Source organism: Symphalangus syndactylus, chromosome 21, assembly GCF_028878055.3.
Source record: "Symphalangus syndactylus isolate Jambi chromosome 21, NHGRI_mSymSyn1-v2.1_pri, whole genome shotgun sequence".
Taxonomy (NCBI): domain Eukaryota; kingdom Metazoa; phylum Chordata; class Mammalia; order Primates; family Hylobatidae; genus Symphalangus; species Symphalangus syndactylus.
The window spans coordinates 7,821,803-7,844,681 of NC_072443.2; the positions used below are offsets into that span (position 1 = coordinate 7,821,803).

At 33.2% G+C, this 22,879-nt stretch overlaps 1 protein-coding gene across 6 annotated transcripts in view; it reads right to left on the reverse strand.

Moving 5' to 3' along the window:
- CADM2 (cell adhesion molecule 2) overlaps window positions 1–22,879 on the reverse strand; it is a 1,117,716-nt gene that overhangs the window by 145,198 nt on the left and 949,639 nt on the right. For all 6 annotated transcript variants that reach the window (XM_063630530.1, XM_063630529.1, XM_055260304.2 and 3 more), the window contains one exon: window positions 6,841–7,011. In XM_063630530.1, coding sequence (XP_063486600.1) covers window positions 6,841–7,011 — 171 coding nt within the window. The remainder of the gene's footprint in view (window positions 1–6,840; window positions 7,012–22,879) is intronic.

The window sequence follows — 22,879 nt, forward strand, 5'->3', positions numbered from 1 at the left end:
GCTCGAAAATGGATGAATTGGAACAGTTCCTAATACAAGGAAGGACTCATCACACAATGTTTTGCAACCATATGCTTTTGCTGAAAGGAAAATACGACAATGTTCTTTTACCTTTTATGATTTTGAACATGAGAATTTACTTTACACAGTCCATAAATGGAAACATGTTGAAAGCATTTGGTGATGAGGAAATTTTAAGAATATATTTTAGTTTCGGCAGGGCGTGGTGGCTCACGCCTGTAATCCCAGCACTTTGGGAGGCCGAGGTGGGCAGATCATGAGGTCAGGAGATCAAGACCATCCTGGCTAACATGGTAAAACCCCATCTCTACTAAAAAAATACAAAAAATTAGCTGGGTGTGGTGGCGGGCGCCTATACTCCCAGCTACTCAGGAGGCTGAGGCAGGAGAATCACTTAAACCTGGGAGGCGGAGCTTGCAGTGAGCCGAGATCGTGCCACTGCACTCCAGCCTGGGCAGCAGAGCGAGACTCCATCTCAAAAAAAAAAAAAAAAAACAAGAAGAATATATTTTAGTTTTATTTTACTTGCTCTTTATAAATCTAAAAATAAAAATGTTTTGCAGTTATGGAATAAAGATATTGTATTCTTCTGGGTAAAACTATGAGCCACCAAAGTTTTTTTAAAGTATTGCATTCTGACAATGCTAGTGAAAGAAGAGCCAAAAAGCAATGACAAGAGAGGACACAGTAGAGATGTATTTTGAAGCTGGACTCATTATTTACGAGATGGGTGTATTTCAGGATCATGCATGCCAATTATTGCTCAATTTGTGTATATATACCATTAAAGCCAGAGAAATAGATAATAAAAAGTCAGGTTTTCCTCTTTATGAAATTAATTTGTGTTTTTAGAATAATTTTAAAACTTCCAAAAAGTTTTATAAATGCATACTTGATGATAAGCTTAATTAGGAAATTTCAGAGTATGTTATGTTAATTTTATATATACATTTATTATCTTTTAATTTGGAATTCCCATTCACAAATATATATATATATATCCTCTTCAATGTTTTAATAACACACACACAAATTGTTACATACTATTAATAATATAAAAAATGGCACAATAACAACATTTTGAATCCTTGCCTGTAGATGGCTTAAAATACCTGGTGATTCAATTACTTTTAATATTTAACATAAATATTCTTATCCTTTATAAAAGAAAAAATATATTTGTCTCATGAGCAAAATCTGCCAGTAATATATACTGTTGGTCATATAATACATAAATGTAACTTCTCTGAAAAAAATTAAAAGTTTTTTGGAATCTCAAATAGTGGTCACACACTAGGCTATCTTTATTGACATAATTAAATGCATCTCTTACTAAACAGCATAGATCACCTTATGATTCTAGCACATATACCATTTCAGTAGCTTTTTGAAATATCTTATGCTCAATTAAAATTCTTCTAAGGCATTCCCAGGCATAAATATGGCATTTTGTTAGTCAAAAGAACAGTTTAGTTCTAAAAAATGTAACCTAAATATAATTTTCATTTCACCTTCCCTGTTTCCTTTTATATTCTGTGCCCTTGTACTATATATAATTTGTGGTAGACAAGATAATTAGATAATTAGCATTTCATAAATGAGATGCCAGATGAGTGAGCTATTTTATTTTGAATGCTCCTTGGAATATTCCTCTTCCTATCTGATAAGCTGATATAGCCTGAAACATTTAATATATAATATGTAGAAAGGTAGTGAAAGCAAAGAGAATATAACTAACATAGGGCAATTTAAAATAAACTGACCTGGACTAGAGAAATGTACGGGTTTGTGCAGTGTAGACTGCATAGATAAGAACTTTATTATTTTTTATAAGTGAAAAAGGACAACAGCCAAGATTACACGAAATGAAGAATCTCTGCCCACATCTGAGAATAAAAAGAAGATACAAACAACTGAATTACCAAACTTTAAACCCATCTGTATTGAATATTGTCTTCTATAATCAGAATTTTATTTTTAATCAATTTCATTGTTTTGCAACTAAAGGGAGAACTGATCAAGCATATTAGTTGGTCCAGAAAAGTAACATAAAAGTACAGGGAAGAATGTAGTTTCTGCGGGCACAAAGTAATTATCTTTAAAAGGGAGTAAGGCAAGGAAGGAATGTCTTCAGAAATAGTTTGATACATTTTAAAAATGTAAGTTGTTAAGAGAAAAATGGATTGACTTTATTAGTAATTTGCATGGTAACTAGAATAGAGATACAATCATCAAGAAGGTAAAGGTCAGGACTGTCAATTGACCATTTAACCCCTTAAAAAGATATAACTTTAGTAACAACTGGACCCAAACGTTTTTCTGTTATTTTAAATATATATAATATATTTCTTATTTTCATTCATTATTAATCTAATTAGTTTCATTTAAACACAATTTTAACACTTTAACTTATTTTCCTCTCTTCCTTCCTCCTTTCCTTCAGCCATTCACTCCTTCCTTTCCTTGATGCTCAGATAGAATTTTTTGGGTGTACATGCAGGCTCTCCTCTACGAGCTGTTTTAACTATTTATTGCTTTAAACATTAATAATCTTCATGTGTAAATAGCTACTCATTTTTATAGGCAAAGCCTAGTACTGTTAAAGGAAGTATTAAACAAACATTAATGATAAGCATAAGATTTCATGATGAGATGAATTATATAGAAAATGTACTATACTATACACACATTTTTAAAATTTGAACTCTTATTTTTCTATATTTTCAGTTCTTTGTTACAGTATTAAAATGCTTTTTCAGGAAAAAACACAATAGTCTGACATATTTTAGTTTTCTGTCTCTTGCACTTTTCATTTTCATTCAGTTTGTTTTTAATGTAATTTTTGTCCATGATACATACAGAAAATGAATATTCAGTCATTTTCTTCTTTTTTGTGTTTTGTGTAGAGTACTTTCTATGAATGCAGATGCATTATTTCTACTGAGATTTAAACAATTATCTAACTCATACAATTTGTTCTTCTAAAAATTAACTCACAAATAAAAAGTTATTTTACAAAGAAATCTGTGTCAAAATGGGAGGACAAATTTGAGTTTTCATTGATTAATTTTTAAAGTGGCTTTTCCCACTGCTCAGTTGTGAAGTTTCCTCTTCCCTATTATGTAAAATCTGCAGGTATTTGTGATTCATTGTGAAAGTTCTGCTTTTCATTTTCTTAAGTTTCAGTTTTAAAAGAACTCTCTTTCATTATAGTGGCAGTATTTAAGTGTATGATTAATATCTTATTTTTAAAAATGTTGCTCTAATATATTTTACAGGCTAGATTCATATAAATTGTATATCACAAGGTTACAGACTTAACACAGTTAAGCCCTAGAAATATAAGTCCTCCTACTATACTTTTTTCATTATGCCTCTTGGCATTGTATGTTTAACTTTAATTTTCTTATTGCTCACCAAACTTAGGTTTCTACAACATCAGAGGATTTTTATTTCAGATGTATTCATAGCTGTTTCCATTATTGTAGGAATATATATTTACTCTTTTGACTTACCACTGAAAACAATATCATCTCTGTGGATCTGAAATGCTAAATATTCCTCCATTTGGACCAGTCTTTTAGGTCATTCATCACAAGAATATTGTCAGACAATGGAGAAATACTTAACTTATGCTCCATAAATCCCAGATTAACCATCTTCTTCCTTTCCAAGCCTGAGCTCTTGTTTCCCCCTTCTCATTCATGGAAAGTTCTATATCATCTAGATTGCACATGTGGATCTAACTACAGCCATGATCTACTGTCTCTGGGAACAACCGTTGAGATGCTGTTGTCATCATTCTGAGATATTTATGAAGACCACACCATTTTGATGCTGACTGTTGCTCAATGTCTCCTTTCCACCCTCTACTCATTTAACCTCTGGGGAATGTTCTACAAGCTGAAAGAAACGTTTAGCATTATCATCAGTTAGTTTTAATTAACTTCACATACTTGAATGATGGTATGCTAGATGCTAGGAAAATAATTTAAATAGATCTGGTTTCTGCCTTCTAGCCATTTACATATTAAACCATGATAGAATGAGATGCTATTTTTAATTGGCTAGCCATGAAAAGTGTAACATTTTTAATGTAAAACTTCCTTTAAAAATTAGATAATTCAATTGCCTTCCTACATGAAGTTTTACTTATTCATGCATATTGAAATATAGTTAATAGCTAAAATGCTCAAGAATTGTATAATACTTCCATTTTGGATTTCCAAAGTAGTGAAAATGACCTTGGCAGCTGACATATAGGCTAAAATATTCTCAACAAACAATATTCCAGAATGTGTAGAGGAATGAAATAAAGGTAGTCTCTGACTGTGGCGTGGAATAAGACAAAGACAAGTTCATCTTATGACCAGGTGTGAAACAAGACAGAGACCAGGACCCTCGATGTCCACAAAAATTAGCGAAATTAACTACTGTGTCTTTATAATAACGAACCTACAATATTTTCATTTTTTAGCTAAAGTTACTCATATACCCATCACTGACATGCTCCTAATCCTGAGAACACACAATCCAGAAGCCTCTTTAGAATACCCAGCACAAGCCCAAATCCTGTAACAAGTATCTTCTCACTCTTTCTTACCTACATCCAGAGATTCATCTGCTATGTTTTCTCCTTTGCCATAGCAACTTACATAAATCTAGTTTTGCTTGGCTATTGGTAGATTTTGGGTGATCTGTGACTGGAAGTGGTCTTCAATAGTTCTTATGACCGATTTTTGTTTTATTTAATTATATGTTAGAATTTACAGTTAACTAAGCAGTCAATTATTATTTTAAATTTAGTTTTACTTTGCTTTGTATGTAAATATTAAAGAGTTTAAATTAAAATGCTGTTGATCCAGGTCCTTTAAAAATATTGTTACACAATTTTTTATATTTTGAGAGACCCACTGATGTGTGTGAAAAAGAATAGAAAAGGGAAGACAATTGACATTTATTCAGTCTATTCAATGCCATGAACATGACTTAAGTTCAAGGAATTAATTCTCTCTAGCTTATCATCACATCCTCACAGGAATGACTCCTCTAGTTTGTAATCAAAGCTCAACCAGTTTCAGTAATTTTCCCAAAGCCAAAATACAAATAAATGTCAAAATTGAGAGATAATCTCCATTTGGGCTCTAAAGTATGCTTCTTTTTGAATTTGCTTCAAGGAGAAAAGGAGTAAATTGCTAAAATTAACCTAACATAATTGAAATCACTTAAGCATTATAATATTTTCAATAATTACTAAACTAAGAATAATTTAAAAAAAGCATATTATAGTGAGCTTTATATTTTCCATATAAAAAGTAACCAAAAAATTCTAGTTCACCTGGCAATTCTCCGATCTTCTCTCACAACACTCTGTATTTTTCTCCCAGTCTACTCTATTCCAGTCTCACTGGCACCCTTGCCATTCCTAGAAATAAACACACTAAACATGCTAACTCAGGGTCTTTGTACTTGCCCTTCCCTGTGCATTACACCAACACACATACTCGCTTTCCTTAATCTCCATTTCCGTCTCCTTACTGCCCTCCTATGCTTTATTTTCCTTGCAGCCATGTACTTATCAATAGGTACCTAGTACTTAACAATATGTAACATGTGATATGTTGCATTTATTTATTTTTTTCATCCCTACCTAGAATGGATGCTGTAAGAGAAATGAAGTTTGTTGGTGAAAGTGGAGGTGATTATTTTGACACTTGGAGACAAACTCAATTTGTTTTGTGCTTTTGTTTGTTTGTTTGGTCATTGCTGTAACCCCAGTGCCCAAAACAATGCCTATTACATAGTGCCACTAAAAAATTATTGTTGAATAAATAAATGAAAACAAAATGCAATGAAACGTATTGGAACAGTACTTAGAGTTTAGTATTTTAGGATTTAATGTAACTGCATATCACGCACAAATTCTAAGCTCAAGCTATAATTTTATCACAAATAGAGAAAACAAAATCTTCATTATCTAGAAAATCAAATACTGCAATTCAGAACATATTATCTCCTATCCTCTATTCTTTTATATTTTACTTTACATATTTCAATGCATTCATTTTCATTTTGAATAGTATATGTAATTGTCTACTAAAACCTTGCTAGGTACTAAAACTACCATGATTACAAGTTTGTCATTTGCTAGTTGTGTGACTCAGCCTCCATAATCTTCAGAATCCTTGTGTGTATCTTATGACTAATGAGAGTAACTACTTATCAAGCTACTATTAGTAAGTGAGTACTCAATGACATAATTCCAGCAAAACATTTAGCACTGCCCCTGATCTATTAGATTCACAAAATTAATTTTGTTCTTATTGATTGTGAATAATGATGACGATGAAAACACAATAAATATGCTCCTATATTTATACATTAGTATATGCCATACAGAAGGTAAAACTAGTCTAATTTTAAAAGCATAGCTGAGAAGCCACATTTGCATAAAATAGTCATTTTAATATAACACTGTTCATCAAGGCCCTCTCAGATTACCAATTCCCAGTGATTTTGCTCAAATTGCTGCTTTTTCTCCCCCATCCTTACGTGCACACCTGCATTAAGCCACAATTTGAAACATAGGAGTATTAACCTTGTACATCTGCTTCATTTTTCCTCATTGTTAAGAATGAAACTCAGACAAGGAGTGTTTTCCTTTGAACCTGATTAATACTAGTGAGTGTAGTTTTACTTCATTTTGCCGTGGATTTTACTGCACCTTTGCTATAACTTCAGGTAGTTTTGAAACGATTTTAGATGCAGATGAAGAGATTTGCTGCTGAGATAAAGGAGGGGGAAGTAGTGTTTACTTACAATGTATTTCTAGCACCTGCATGGCTACCTGAGGGGTGGCATTGAGGGACTCGTGATCTACTCTGCAGATGACCGCCACTCCGTCATCACTCCGGTCCACTCGGAAGTCCAGTGTGCTGCTGACAGTGAATGTCTTGCGATTTGCATCCTCTTCTTTTAAATATTTTACATCTGAAAATAAAATATGAATTTTAAAATGTGACACCCTTCAAAATAAAACAGATTGCATTTACTCAAGATAATGGAAACACCCTTCTCCCTATTTTTATCAATTTTTAAGAAGCAAATATTTGTGCTTTTAACATTTAATCTATTTCAATTCAATTAAACAAAAATACAATTACTTAAAAAATAAATTCTTCACGAGGTCAGGAGATCGAGACCATCCTGGCTAACACGGTGAAACCCCGTCTCTACTAATAATACAAAAAACATTAGCCGGGCATGGTGGCGGGCGCCTGTAGTCCCAGCTACTCGGGAGGCTGAGGCAGGAGAATGGCGTGAACCCAGGAGGTGGAGCTTGCAGTGAGCTGAGATCACGCCACTGCACTCCAGCCTGGGCAACAGAGCGAGACTCCATCTCAAAAAAAATAAAATAAATAAATAAATAAATAATTAAAAATAAAATATTTAAAAATTCTAAGAGTTAGATCCAGAAATATAATAAAATGGTGGGGCGCAGCAATTTCATTTCTTTGGTCTCAGGCTCACCTAGCTTATAATCAGGCACAAGATACTCTTATATACTCCATTAAAACAATGTATATCATCTTTAAAAAGTAGTCTTTCTTTTCTCTTAGCTATAAGTTTTACTAAAACATAATCTTAATTTTCTGAGCCACAAGCACAGTTGGGAAGGGCAAATTTACAACTATATGGCTAAGCCTAAAAGAAAGCATAATGCATTTGAAATATAACTTTAACATGAACAATGTGAGGTGAACATAAATTGCTAAAGAATACTTAAGATCAGAAAGTTGTCATCTTTGGAAAGAAAAGGAGCACAGTCATCAGAATATTTTGAATACTTAAGTATATATTTGCAGTGAAATTTACATTGAGATGAATGCTCTTCACTTGGCTGAGGAATTTATTTCAGCATGAATAAGAGTACTTTCTACAAGATGTGAGTTCATTTATCGATATTTAAACTTGCTGTGCATGATTTAGATCCATCATTAAATGATGCACTAAGGGATTATTTGTTCTTTGTGGAAAAGAGGTTTAATATTATTTTTGCTTAATTTGTAATTTCTCGAGTCTGAAGTAGCTGATAAGAAGAGGGCAATTTTAAAGGTTTAGAAATCAAACTGATAGGATAAGGTTAAGTTATCCTTATAACAAGATCTTAAATGTAGTTGATGGAAAAATGTATTCAGTTTTCTTATGCTTTCTGTCATTTTTTTCATCATTCAGTATCAAATAAACATTGATATTGTCAGTAAACAAGTCCTTTCACATAAAATACATAAAGTGTTTGATTTTAACATATATTAAGTAATTTATTTTAAAAACATTTTAAAATATGTTAATAACAAAAATGAATACATTCAGCTTCTCTATCTTTGTGCCTTACGCAAAGATTGGGCTTTTAAAATAGTATTGGATTTGATGTAATATTTGATTAATAGACATATGCATGTTCACTAACTTTCACTTATTTCAGAAGTATGACTTTATCATATTGATTGATTTTAAAGACAGAAATAAACATTAGTAAAAGATTAAATGGATAGATGTCATATGTCTTGTTCTTGAAACTATGTTTATATTTTCACATATTAGGGGAAAATGACCTAATTAAGATTTTTACCACAAAATGTTTTATGTATGTTAGACAATTCTGAAGAGTAAGAAAAGCTCTAACATTTAGAAAGAACAGAAGCATGAAGTCTCAATTCCATCTTTTAACTGAAAGTAAATCACACAGATACAGAATTCTACGCAGATTTTTTTATAAATACGTGTCCTACGAAATATCTCATCTCATTTTTACTAAAGTCATTTACTAAGATTTTTGCACTTGAAAATTAGGTACGATTCCATTTAAAAATATTAAATAAAAGACACAATGACCTTTCAGCCAAAATATATCAGAATAATTCCGATGCATTTATGATTCTTTGCTTATATTTAAAATATTATAAGGTTCTTTTACGTTTCAGTCTCATAGATTTATACAAATATGTTGCTTCATTTTTACATTTATTTTCTTTTTTTATAAATCTATGCCCAATGTTTACTTGTTCCTAGCTCTAAGCAGTGTCAGAGTAAGAAAATATTGATCTCTTGACAAACAATTTTTATAATTATGCTACACAATATATGAGAAATTACTCTAAAGTATTACTGCTGGTTGTTTACTTTTTATAACAGCTGCACTTTAAGAACTCACGCATCTGCTTCTTTTAGCTGTTTCCCTTGCAAAAGCAGCATTTAATGTAATATTAATTGGACACATAAAATTTGATAGCAATTGTATAAATCATAAAATTTTAATGAACTCATTCAAGTAAAATAAACAAAAGTGTAATTTGTTGATTTTAATATCGGCTTATGTGATAGATTATAGGGTTACCAGAAGCCTTAAGATAAACAGAAAAAAACATTGAGAAGAGCCAATAGTAATATCTTTTCTTATATTTTGGGCTGACCTTCTTCCCCAAAGAAATGAATAAGAAGATACTTAAAGTGTATCTCTACTTTCCCTTTCTACATTTTTAAAATAATGATGCGTTACACAGTTATAGAACCAACAGAAATTTTCTTTACATTGCATAGTTTATTTGCTGATACCATGTGTATCCTTCTTTCATGTTCTATCCACTTTCCTTTCTTTTGCATGTCAGTTATATTACAAGGAGATCAAGAATAGCCTTCTCAAAATGCAACGCACATATGATCTTGTTAAAGTGCAGATTCTCACTCAGTAGGTTAGGGTGTGGAGTCTGAGAGTCTGCTGCTGGCCCACAGACCATATTTTGAGGAGCAAGGGTATACTGCAAACATTTGACACTGGAGACACAACTAAAGGTGGACTGAGAATGGTGGGATTTACTCTTCCCATCTTTTTCTCTTTTTCTTTTTCTTGTTATTTTTTAATTGCTTCTCTTCAAAAACTTCCATTGGACATTATATATAATGTAAAATGAAGATTATATATATATATATATATATATATATAATCTTCATTTTACATTTCTCAAAATATGCACATCCTATACATTACGTAATGTGTTAATGAAATGACTAGAAAACCTTGAGAACAAACAAGAAACAAAGGAACTTTCAGAATTTCTTTCTTTCATAATGCACATAACCACTCCTCCTACTCTCTCTAGCAGACCTCCTGGACATTTAAATAGTCAAAACGGCGGTCACTTTTGGTGGTGAGTCGTGTGGGAAACTGACTGGGAGAGAATATATTCGGGTTTTCTGGAGTTAAGGAAATGCTCTACATCAAAAGCGGTGTGAGGTCATCTGCTTTGCAATTTGTGTAAATATTTTATATTTAAGATTAGTTCATTTCAATGTACGTAAATTTTCCCTCAAAAATCACAACTGTAGGCCGGGCATGGTGGCTCATGCCTGTAATCCCAGCACTTTGGGAGGCCGAGGTGGGAGGATCACGAGGTCAGGAGATCGAGACCGTCCTGGCTAACATGCTGAAACCTCGTCTCTACTAAAAATACAAAAAATTAGCTGGGCGTGGTGGCGGGCGCCTGTAGTCCCAGCTACTCGGGAGGCTGAGGCAGGAGAATCGCTTGAACCCGGGAAGTGGAGGTTGCAGTGAGCAGAGATCATGCCCCTGCACTCCAGCCTGGGTGACAGAGTGAGATTCCATCTCAAAAAAAAAAAAAAAATCATAACCGTAAGTTATTATAATAATTACAATTGAGTGGAGAGTAATTAGAGGGATAGATGAAACAAAAATGGCTGAATGTCGATACATTTAAAACTGGGTGATGGCATGCAGCTTCTCATTCTATTATTGTGCTTACTTTGCATATGTCAGAAATTTTCTATAATAAAATTTTTAAATATAAATAAAGAAAAATTCCTCAAGTATAACTCTCAATGAAAATTAGTTACCTAAACATTTCTTGGTAAAGTCTCAAGATAAAGGACTTTCTATTAGTTTTTATATTGTTTATAAAATTTGGATTGTAGAATAGCAATCTCCTTATATTCAGGAGATTAGATATTTTGTCTTAGTAAGAACTAAGGTGAAAAAAGAAATGGCAAATATAAGTTCGAGCGCTGGAGCACCCAAAATGAGTAAGTTTAAATGTCTCAAGTTAGGTTAGCTGGAGAAAGAAAGAAGGAAAGAAAGAAAGAAGGAAAGAAAGAGAGAAAGAAAGAAAGAGAGAGAAAGAAAGAAAGAAAGTTTCAAAGAGAGAGAGAGAAAGAAAGAAAGAAAGAAAGAGAGAAAGAAAGAAAGAAAGAAAGAGAGAAAGAAAGAAGGAAAGAAAGAAAGAAGGAAAGAAAGAGAGAAAGAAAGAAAGAAAAAAGAAAGAAAGAAAGAAAGAAAGGAAAGAAAGAGAAAGAGAGAAAGAGAGAAGGAAAAAAAGAAAGAAAAGAAAGAAAGAAGAAAGAAAGAAGAAAAAAAGGCAAGATAACCTGGATTTTCTGACATCCAATTTTTTTCCACAAAATGCCATATTTCCACAGATACTTTCATATCCATCTTTCCTAGGTTTATAATATTAGCTCACCAGGCTCTATATCTCGTTTCTGGCCACTTTTAGACTGAAGTTTTGGAAAAAGAAAATTCTCTTAAGTGAAGTTCCTAGAAAAGTTGCCTTGTCTCCACAGTGATGCTAATATGCCTTGAGCAGTATAATCTCAACTATTTTGGTTCATTTGCCTTCTCCACTTTTGCGATTTTGATGCTACTTAGACTGGAAAAGAAGATACCTTCTTTTTCTTTTTTTTTTCTTTTTTTTTTTTTTTTTGAGAGTCTCATTCTGTCACCCAGGCTGGAGTGCAGTGGTGCGATCTCGGCTCACTGCAACCTCCACATTTTAGGTTCAAGCGATTCTCCTGCCTCAGCCTCCTGAGTAGCTGGGATTACAGGTGTACGCCACAACACTCAGCTAATTTTTGCATTTTTTGTAGAGACGGAGTTTCACCACTTTTGTCAGGCTGGTTTGGAACTCCTGACCTCAGCTGATCCGCCTGCCACGGTCTCCCAAAGTGCTAGGATTATAGATGTGAGCCACCGCGTCCGGCCAACACCTTCACTTTTATAATGAAATACTTTCCCTGGATCCTGAAATAGACCTCTTTATCAGCCATCTACCTAGAATAGGCCAGTTCTTTTTAATCCATTCCAAGTTCAATAGACCACACTGGGAACAAGGCAGGATTTAGAAACTGAAACTTCCATACTTTCTCATCACTTGAAGATATCTCTTAGGAATCATGTAGGCTATTAAGTGACATTTCCTATACGGGCCTTGAATTCTCTGACCATGAGCAAAACAGCATGGTCTTAGTGTGTCCCAAACAGTGATGCTTATATGGAACTTGAACTTTACTATTATTTTCAGAGGTAGGGTTTGTAAAAGTGGTTTTTGATGGATAACGTAATAGTTTCAGGGGTAGAAATCAAGGAATTTAGTCTGAATCCACATAATTGTTGTCAGTGGTCCTTTAATGATTTTGTGCCATAACCAGTGAGCTAGATTCATGACCTCATCTCATAGAGAACAGAAAATGTACGCATTCCATAAGAGTTGGCTTTACTGTCAAAAATTAGGAGTGAACGAACTCAGTGGAGAACTGGACATGTTGTAATTACTGCTTCACAGTTCTGTAAATCAAACTTCCTAAAACTAAAGACATCATTTTTAGAACACAGCCAACTTCCCCGTTCTTTCTTTCTTAACTGACCTAAAGTAACTATGTCTGGCTAACTCATTCAGTAACTTGGGTGCATATTTTAAAGGCAATTTGTCTTAGAGGAAATGTCAATAATGTTTTGTGTGTGTCTTAAGGTTAAATGTTCAAAGATATTTTACAGAACACTTTTCTTTAATGTTCAAGCAAAGCTTTTCATTTTGTATTTGTTTTAAACCGTCTCTAGACCAAACATAGTAAGGCTATATTTTATATTGTGTAACTTTAAAGTCTGGTAACCACATTCATTTGTGCACTGAAAAAGAATTCAAACAAATTCTTGAGGCAAATCTCATTCTTGCCTATGAGCACCCCTTCATACAATTCCTCTCTGAAATAGGGTAGATTTTTAAAAGTCCTTGTGATATTCAACTTTTTTAAGGAAGTACCAGTCATAATCCTGTTTCTTAACTGACTCTTACAGGTATGACCCCACCATTAATTGGCCACATGGATAACTATCCCACTTAGCAAGGAATAGTACTGAAATTCAGCTCTTCTTAATAGATCTGAAAAGGTCAGATGAGAAAAATAATGTTTATGGAAGATTATTAAGAGGAGATACGGCCGGGTGTGGTGGCTCACGCCTGTAATCCCAGCACTTTGGGAGGCCGAGGTGGGTGGATCACAAGGTCAGGAGATCGAGACCATCCTGGCTAACACGGTGAAACCCCGTCTCTACTAAAAATACAAAAAAAAAATTAGCCGGGCGTGGTGGCGGGCGCCTGTAGTCCCTGCTACTCGGGAGGCTGAGGCAGGAGAATGGCGTGAACCCGGGAGGTGGAGGTTGCAGTGAGCCGAGATTGCGCCACTGCACTCCAGCCTGGGTGACAGAGTGAGACTCCATCTCAAAAAAAAAAAAAAAAAAAAAGAGGAGATACTTCATTTATCTAAATATTAAAGTCTCTTTTTCAGTTTACCCAGACAAGTAAAATGTCAATGCTTTTCATAAAATTTACCTTAGATGTTATTTCGCAGACCTACATTGAGAGGTGCTGCAAGAATCAGGTATATATATTACCTGACTTGAAGCCTCAGGGCGGGCTCTGTATTTGTCTACATTAGAATGTCCTTTCTCCTCAAATATATTTAAAATGATGTTTTATTGCATGCCCAAAATATAAGAAAATATGGCAGAAAATTATTTTTAAGTCTATTCAGTAGAATAAGCTTTAAGAAAATAAAAATATCTATGCATTTGAGCAATTTCTGTAGCAGCAGGCAAGTGTGACTTCTTTGAAACGTTTATGATGATGCTATTTTCTGGTAATCAAACTATTTGTTTCATGGAGTCCTGCAGCATTCAGCACATGTAAGAAAAAGCAACCTGCTCCTCATCTACCTATAGTGAAAATGAATAAATGAATCACTTGCATCAGTAAAACATTGTGATGAAATGATGTTTCTGAATATATTACAATATTTCTATGTACCATGTACTACCAGAGTTTTTAAAATTATTTTCAACAGGTTACCTTGTATTCTGATAATCACATCATTTAAAAATTAAAATTACCCATTGGGACATTCACAACATTCAATACAAATTATGTATTCATAAAATAAAGATTAGAGTAAATTTTTAATTTTGTTATTTTCTTTTTTACCAATTATTTTTCTTTTTATGTTCATTCTTTCTCTCCCTTCTGCTCTCTTTTCTTTCTTTCCTCTGCAAGAAATTCCTAATTTTTATATTTCTCTATAGTTTTTATACCCAGCATCTAGGACAGTATCTTTAAGATTATAGATGCTTAATAAGTATGTTTTTAATTAATTAAAATAACAGTTGCAATCAGCCAGGTAAGGCTTCTTTTCCTTCTAGTAAGTAGATTCGTTCCATGTCAATATGTATAATTTGGGGACAGTTGTCAGTCTTTAATTGATTTTCTTTGTAGTATATCTCTTTTTAAATCCTCTCATCAGTTTCTGTATTGGAAGGGTACAAAATCTACAGGGATATGACAAAATATTTGGAATTAGACTGACTAACTTTTTTCTTTTACTCAGATCTATATTTGCCCTTTGTTTTTCAATTCTATCTTCGCTATTTTCCACAGCCATTGTAATTCTCACTGCAGATCAACTAGATTAGAGTCCCATTTATCAGAACTTCCTAGAATTGGGAGTTCAGGCATTTACCATAGACAAAAGGGGGAAGAAAGGAGATTGGCAATATCACTAAAGAGAAAAAAACTAAATGAAAAATTACCAAGTTAAAAATATACTGAGCTGTTAAATCTTTTCAATTCATATACATTTTTCCATTTAAATTTTACAAAGAAAATAGAGGAATAATATTACTAAACATTATCTATACTTACCGGGAAAAAGAAAATTATAAAATAATTTCATCTCTTATAGAGGCAAAACATAAAGACATTTTTTGAATATAAAATAAGAAAAATACAGATTTTATCTATGAAAAATTAGCAGGAAGTGAGAGACCAAAGGATATGTAAACATAAAGAGAGGAATATATTCTTAAGAAGATAAATTAGAATAATTTACAAGTCAATATTGTGAAAATCTATGAGTATGAAAAAGAAATTGGGGGCAACTCCTGAATATCATGCTAAATAAGTAGCTCTGCAGACTTTCTCTCCAGCTAAACAATCATAACTATTGAAAACTATTTTAAAACACACATACATATTTAAGGTCTCTGAAAATTGTGCCAAGGGCGTATAGCAAATGAACAAATAATTATTTTAAAAAACTAGCAAATCTTAGTAGAACAGATAGAGTCTATGGTATTTGAATCATGGCTTTCTCCCTAATTCAACCTCATCCCCAACTCGGCATGAGGAAGACTGGATAGATGTACCCAAGGTGGAGATCCATGTTTCCTCAACCAAGAACTACGGTCCTTTCCAGAAGAGGCAGGCTGCCAGCATTTCTTATTTCAGTCATTATTACTCTCGGTTGCAGAGTCAAAATTCCAGGTGGTGTGGCTGAAAGGTTGGGGCGCTCTTCTTTCACCCAGTCCCTGCTCATATGCCAAGAATAAAGGGACTCCAAGAGCTCTCATTGTAGCTCACTTATAGAGGGGAGATTTCAATCCAGAAGAGACAAAGCAAGAAGACCGGAAGCTACCACCATTTTGCCCAGGGAAGAAGCCAGCTGTAACAGGGAAGTGTTTTTCTGAAGCTCTCTCTAAGGGAACCAACAATTTGGAACAGAGTTGGGGGAAGTTCAAAGTGGAGACTTTGGAAGAAAGCAAGTAAGAAAGCCATTGTATCTAGATGAGATAAGAACGCTAAACCACAGGCCAGCTAGTTTATAAAAGAAAACCAGAGAAAGAGACAACGAGCAACTGCCTTCCTGCCGTCACAGGTTAAAGAAAATCTCAAAGACTGGCCTCAAGAAAAAACAAAACAAAACAAAAAAAGCCCAGCAAAGGATTCTGGATTTAAATGGATCAGGCTATAGAACAACTTATGCACATAGCATTATTGAAAACAGTAGTGCAACCAGCTGACAAATAGTGAAGAGGAATCACTGGGTGTGATACTAACATAAGCAGAGAGCTTAACAGAGACAACAGGAAATAAAGACATTCAGTGAGAGCACTACTGAAGCCATTATCATCCCAGAGTGACTGTGCACGTGCCAAAGCCTGTGCTTCCCGAGGAATGACATCAGAGGCTTCACACTGCAATAGAAATACCTCCTCCAAGTCAATAAACAATAATCCAACAACAACAGGTACTTTTACAAAGGAACTCCCTTGACAATTGACTTTTCATCAAAACCAATGAAGGTCAGAAGGTAGTTGGGTAGCATATCCCAAGTGCTAAAAGAAGGAAAAATGTCAGATAAGAACCTTATATCCAGTAAAATTATTTTTCAAAAATGAAGGTGAAATAAAATATTTTTTCAGGTAAACAAAATCTAAGAGAAGTTTTTAAAGCAGTCCTGCCTTGTAAGAAATGTTAAAGAAAGTTGGGCTAAAACAAATGATCTCAGGTAGAAAAGAAAAAAAAAAAAGCACCAGTAAAGGTAATTGTGTAATTAAAAAGAGGTTAAAATGGCATGTTTCTTCTTTTTTCTTCTCTTAAGTGATTACAGAATAATAATCAGAACAAAGATTCTTCAGGGAAACAGAATTAATGATGTAAAACAATTATTTATCATTGTATGACAGGGACTGTAACATAAGAAAATGCAATATATTTGACAATAACAGCACAAAGGAAGTGGATAAAAGTAAGGTTTTAGTAGAATAAAGAAATGATTCTAGGTGGTAACTTGAATTTGCAGGAAGAAATTAGGAGAATTAAAAACATATATAATATGTTTTATGGAACAAATTTTAGGTACTTGGTATCCTTGCTTTTCTCAGTTTCATTAAAGACATAACAGTATATGAAGTAATAATTGTAACCAAGTATTGTCGTGTTTTTAACATATTAAAATGTAATATGTTTAACAACAATACTACAAAAATGGGAGAAAGAGCAAACTGCTATATTGTAGTAGCATTTCTATATCTTTTGAATTAGGTTATTATGAATCTGATTTAGATTCTGATGAGTTAATATATATGATATGCCTGAGAGCATCTACTAACTATATAATTCAAACATAAAGTGAAAAATTGTTACGGGAATTAAAATGTTAAACTAAAAATATTTACTTCATATAGCATAAAGTGGTAAAGAGTGAACATAAAACAAAAATGACATGAAACGTAGAAGATAAATGTAAAATCATGGATGAAAATAAACCTGTATCAATTACTGTAATATCATACATGGAAATTAACCAATATCAGTTATAAGATTACAGGTGACTTGATTAAAAATTCAATCAAAAAGCGGAGATAATAAACCATAATTTTTAAATGATAAAAATATATGCTTTCTACAGGAGACACACTTTAGATTTGAAGATACAAATGGACTAAAAATAAAAGGATGAAAAATAACATATGATACAAATAGCAAGAGAAAGCTAGAGTGACTATACTAATATCAAAGCAGATTTTAAAATAAAATATGTTGTTAAAATAATGGAGAACATTTCAAAATGATAGAAAAGACCATCCATTAGAGAGAGATAACAATTATAAGCATGTATACATCTATGTAAAGAGAGCACCCAAGGTATATGAAGCAGAAACCATTTAGTCCGGCAATATTATTCTTAGGAATATACTCAAGAGAATTGAAAGCCTATTACTACAAAGAACCTGGCACCTAAATTTTTATAGCAGAGTTTTAAAATAATAGCCCCAAAGCATAAAAACCCAAATGTACATCAACTAATGAATGAATAAATAACACATGGAATATGCATACAATGATATATTATTTGGCAATTATAAAGAACAAAGTACTGATATATGCTACAACACAGATGGTATCAGCCTTTGCTAAGCTAGTCACAAAAAACACATAATATATACTTTTGTAGATGAAATGTCCACAGTAGGCAAATTTATACAGACAGAAAGTAGATTTGTGGTTGCTTACAGTTACGGTGGAGACAGTTGGGGGAAAGTTGGGAGTTATCACTAATAGGTTTCTTGTAGAATCATAAAAGTGTAAAATTGATTGTGGTGAGAGTTTCATAGTTCTGTGAATTTACTAAAAACTATTAAATTGTATACTTTACATGAATTTGATGACATGAATTATATCTCAATAATGTTTCTATGTGAAAATAAATAAAAATAGCTAACCCCATGTTTGGCTTCAATTTGGGAGGTATACAAATAACACTTTAAATTTAGAGTTATTGATTGAGAAAAAAATGTGACGGAAAGGTAAGATTGGTTATTCTCTTGGAAGATTCCCTTGGAAGGCTTTTTATGTAATGACTACTTTCAGCAAACAGAGTATTTTATTTCCAAACTAGTAAATAAAATAGCAGACAATGAGTGCACTTGAACTTCATGATCCAACTGTAATCTATACTATAACATAATGTAAGTAAAATAGTCTATCTCAATCAACTTCCCATTACCAACACAAATGGAAGGTAATTTACCAACTCATTTAGATACTGCTACACTAAGATGCCGATTTGATCATATTGTGAAAAACTGTTTGGATCTAATGTCTTTTTATGTTTGTTTTTGTTTTGTTTTGTTTCTTGAGATGGAGTTTTGCTCTTGTCAGCCAGGCTGGAGTGCAATGGTGCCATCTTGGCTCACTGCAACCTCTGCCTCCCAAGTTCAAGCAATTCTGCCTCAGCCTTGCCAGTAGCTGGGATTACAGGTGTATACCACTACGCCCAGCTAATTTTTGTATTTTTCATAGACACAGGGTAATCAATTAATTAATGAGTTAATTTTAGTAAAATATGATTCATAAATTTTGTAAAATATCTTATGCATTCAAAGAAGGTCATTAGCCAAAGGTAATGGGAAAAGCTACCTTCTCCCCCTATGTGCCACAAGGATCATGAAGTGAATTTCCATGAAAAATTCAAAGTTAAAGAATGAAAGCGGTATTTTCCTCGCATATGAAGAAGCCATAAAGGATTTTTTGGAAATAACCTGAAGAAAACCTGAGCAGTAATTAAGTCCCTCCATCACCGGATGAGAGCTATGGAGCTAGCAAATTTGAATATTTTTGTTATTATAATGTCAGGATTACTCATGGGCTTATGAGTGCTAGATGATTAAGGTATGCACTTGCTTTAACCCTTAAATTAAATACATTGATTAACAACATTAATTAATCACAAGTTTAAAAAGAAGCAATTTCTTTGGTCAATTCCTTGACACTAAGCAAAATCCAGTAAAAATTTTTAAAAAATGTTTGTATCTATCTCATTATATACATACCAAAACTTTCTTTTCCATTCCAACAATGTATTCATAACAACACTAAATTCCTGTAACTAAGCAAAAGAATGTCTAACCTCAAAACTAGCATGACTTTTAATTTAAAATAGTCTGTCAAAATAAGTATGGATATGTTTCCCTCTCATTCATTTTCATCTTTTAAATTTCTCATAAACCTTAAACAAGCAAATAGATTGAGACACACTACCATTGAAATAAAAGTATATTTCTCCACAATTCAAAACAAAATGACAAACACTACTCCTTCTAGTCTAGATGAAGTAACAGAGACAAATTTACCTCTCACCTGAAAACAACAGTTCTTAAAATAATTGAACATCATAATGAAAAATGATCTCTTAGAGATGAAAAATAAATGAGATGAACCCTAAAATTGTCCCTGCTTAATATCTCGAGAGATTTTACATGATGCATTGCATGGAGGGGAACCCATGCAGAATTTGGTGGCCTCTTTGAGTTAAGGTGATGAAGCTGGGAGCCTGAGAAAGCAAAATCAGTTTGCAGAGCAGAGTACCAAGAAGAAGAGAGATGGACAACGAGTGGACTCCAGACATCCATAGTGCTCCCCCCATTATTCGCTTAAGAACTAATCAGTGCATCTGTGTAAGGAAACTGAGGCTGGGACAAGATCTATTTGAAAGGATTGGAGGAAATTGCATATGATGTTCAAACAGGACTGTATATGGCGCCTATTGCATCAGCCAGAACCAAAATCCTTACAATTGAGGGCACTGGATACACAGAAAAATTTTACATCAATAAACAGGAAAAACATAATTCCTAGTCAAATACTGGTCTGCTCCCACTTAATAAATTTTTTAAAACCTCTGAAAGGACTAACCTCTAAATAACTTGACTAGAATAAAGCTCAAGAATATTTATAGCAATATGAAAATATACAACAATAAAAAGGTAAATTTACAGCATCTGGAATCTAATCAAAAAAAACATAACGCATTCAAAGAAGCAGGAAAATGCTGTCTACAATGAGGAAATAAATCAATCAATGGAAACTGACCCGAAAATAATTCACCTGGTAGTAATAACAAAGGCATTAATAATACAAAAATTAACTCAAAATGGATTCAAAACCTAAACCTAAATGGCAAAATGTATATGTGTAATTTTTGTGATCTTGCATTAGATAAAAATTTCTCACATACAAAACTGAAGCATGATTCATAGAACTAAAATATAATAGTAATACAGCTGAGTGCGGTGGCTCACACCTGTAATCCCAGCACTCTGGGAGGCCAAGGTGGGTGGATTGCCTGAGGTCAGGAGTACAAGACCAGCCTGGTCAAAATGACGAAACCCTGTTTCTACTAACATTACAAAAATTAGCCAGGCGTGTTGGTGCACGCCTGTAATTCCAGCTACTCAGGAGGCTGAGACAGGAGAATTGCTCCAACCCGGGAGGCAGAGGTTGCAGTGAGCCAAGATTGCACCACTGCACTCCAACCTGGGAGACAGAGTGAGACTCCATCTCAAAAAAAAAAAAAAAATATATATATATATATATATATATACAATAAATGAATTGGATTTTATGAAGTAGTACAAACATTTTGGAAAATGGCAAGGTATTTTAAAAATTAAATATATGGCTACCATATAATCCAGCTAGTCTGCATGTAGGCATTTGCCTAAGAAAAATGAAGACAAATGGCCATACAAAATTTTACCCACAAATGTTCATAGTAGCTTTATTATAATATCTGCAAACTATAAACAACCTGAATGTCCATCACTGGGTAAACATGTAACTAATTGTGGTGTATATATCCATACAATAGAATACTATTCAGCAAGAAAACAGAGAAGAAACTATGTACATGCAACAACATGAATGAGTCTCAAATACTTATGTTGAGACTCAATAAAAAAAGAAAGATATGTAGAAATGCTATGATTCCTTTTATGCAAAATTGCAGAAAATGCAAACTAATCTATTGTACCATAAAGCAGAACAATAGTTTCCTGGGACTGAGGTGGAGAGTGGGAAGAGAAGGTACAGGGAAGGTGTTAGAAACGATATGAATAAACTTTTGGGGATAATAAATACATTTTTTATCTTGTTTGTGGTGATGTTTTCACTACTACAGACATTTGTCAAAACTTAATAAACTGCAAAATTTAAATATCTATAGACTGATTTTTGTAAATTATATCTTAATAAATTTATTTTTAAAATAAATATGAAAAAGTAAAGACTCTCAACGATTTCTGGTGATTGTTCTTTCAACTCAACCACTCAATATACACCTGGAACAATCGTTATATCTCCTTCTATAGGGTGACTTACGTATCTCCTAGTATTACCTGAGTCTTGAAGTAGTGCATTTAACACCATTGAGAAAACTTCAAGCTATGTGCACGCACACACAGATATACATACCCACATTTAAATGCTATTAATTTTTTTTCTCACTTTTTATAGTGCCCAGCATGTTCTGGATGAAATGGCAAGACCACTTTCAAAGCAGTAAGTATAAGTAAAGGAACATAAAAATAATAGATCGATGGTATATACTATAAGTTTAAATAATGATATTTTAAATTCATTCTTATTATACATGATGCAGGGACTTTAAACTCAGGGGACACAAATCTTTTCCTCTTCTTTTATGTTTAATTTCAAAGAATTTGCAATGTCTGGTTTACACGTTAATATTTTACTCATTCAAATTAAGGTTTTATACAACTGATGTTAAATGAGTCCTTAGGACAAAACCAGTTTTGCAACACCAAATAAAATAAATAAAAATGTAACCTACCATTTATCAAGTAGTTTCCACAAAGCTTAATTCAAAAAAAAGTAAAACAAGCAAGCAAGAAATAAAGAAAGAAGTAAAAAAATAGAGTTATATGGCCAGATAATATTACTAAGAGGTAGGTTAAAGCAATTAATGTTGTAATTCTCAGAAACATTAATAATGCTAACGTACATCCTGATTCCATATTACAGAATCCTCCTCTAAGAAAGAACTCATAAGGTACACAGAATGTTGAGTCATTTTCTAAATTTAGTACTTTAGGAAGCCCCTTCCTTTCTTTCCTAAATACCTATTAATGCTTTGCTTATTAGTCTCTAATCCCACGGGTTCTGAAACTCTATTAATAATAAGGAACATTACAGATACATGAGAAGTAATGGAATTTTTAGGCCTGACAACCAGGAATTCTGACTTAGTAAGTCTGCTTTAAAACCAAGAATCTGCATTTTGTGAACTACCACCTGAGGTGATTCTAATCTAAGTGGTCTAAAGGACACTTTTTGAGAAACACAGCATTCAGAAATTCACTCTTCTCCAACTGCTGATA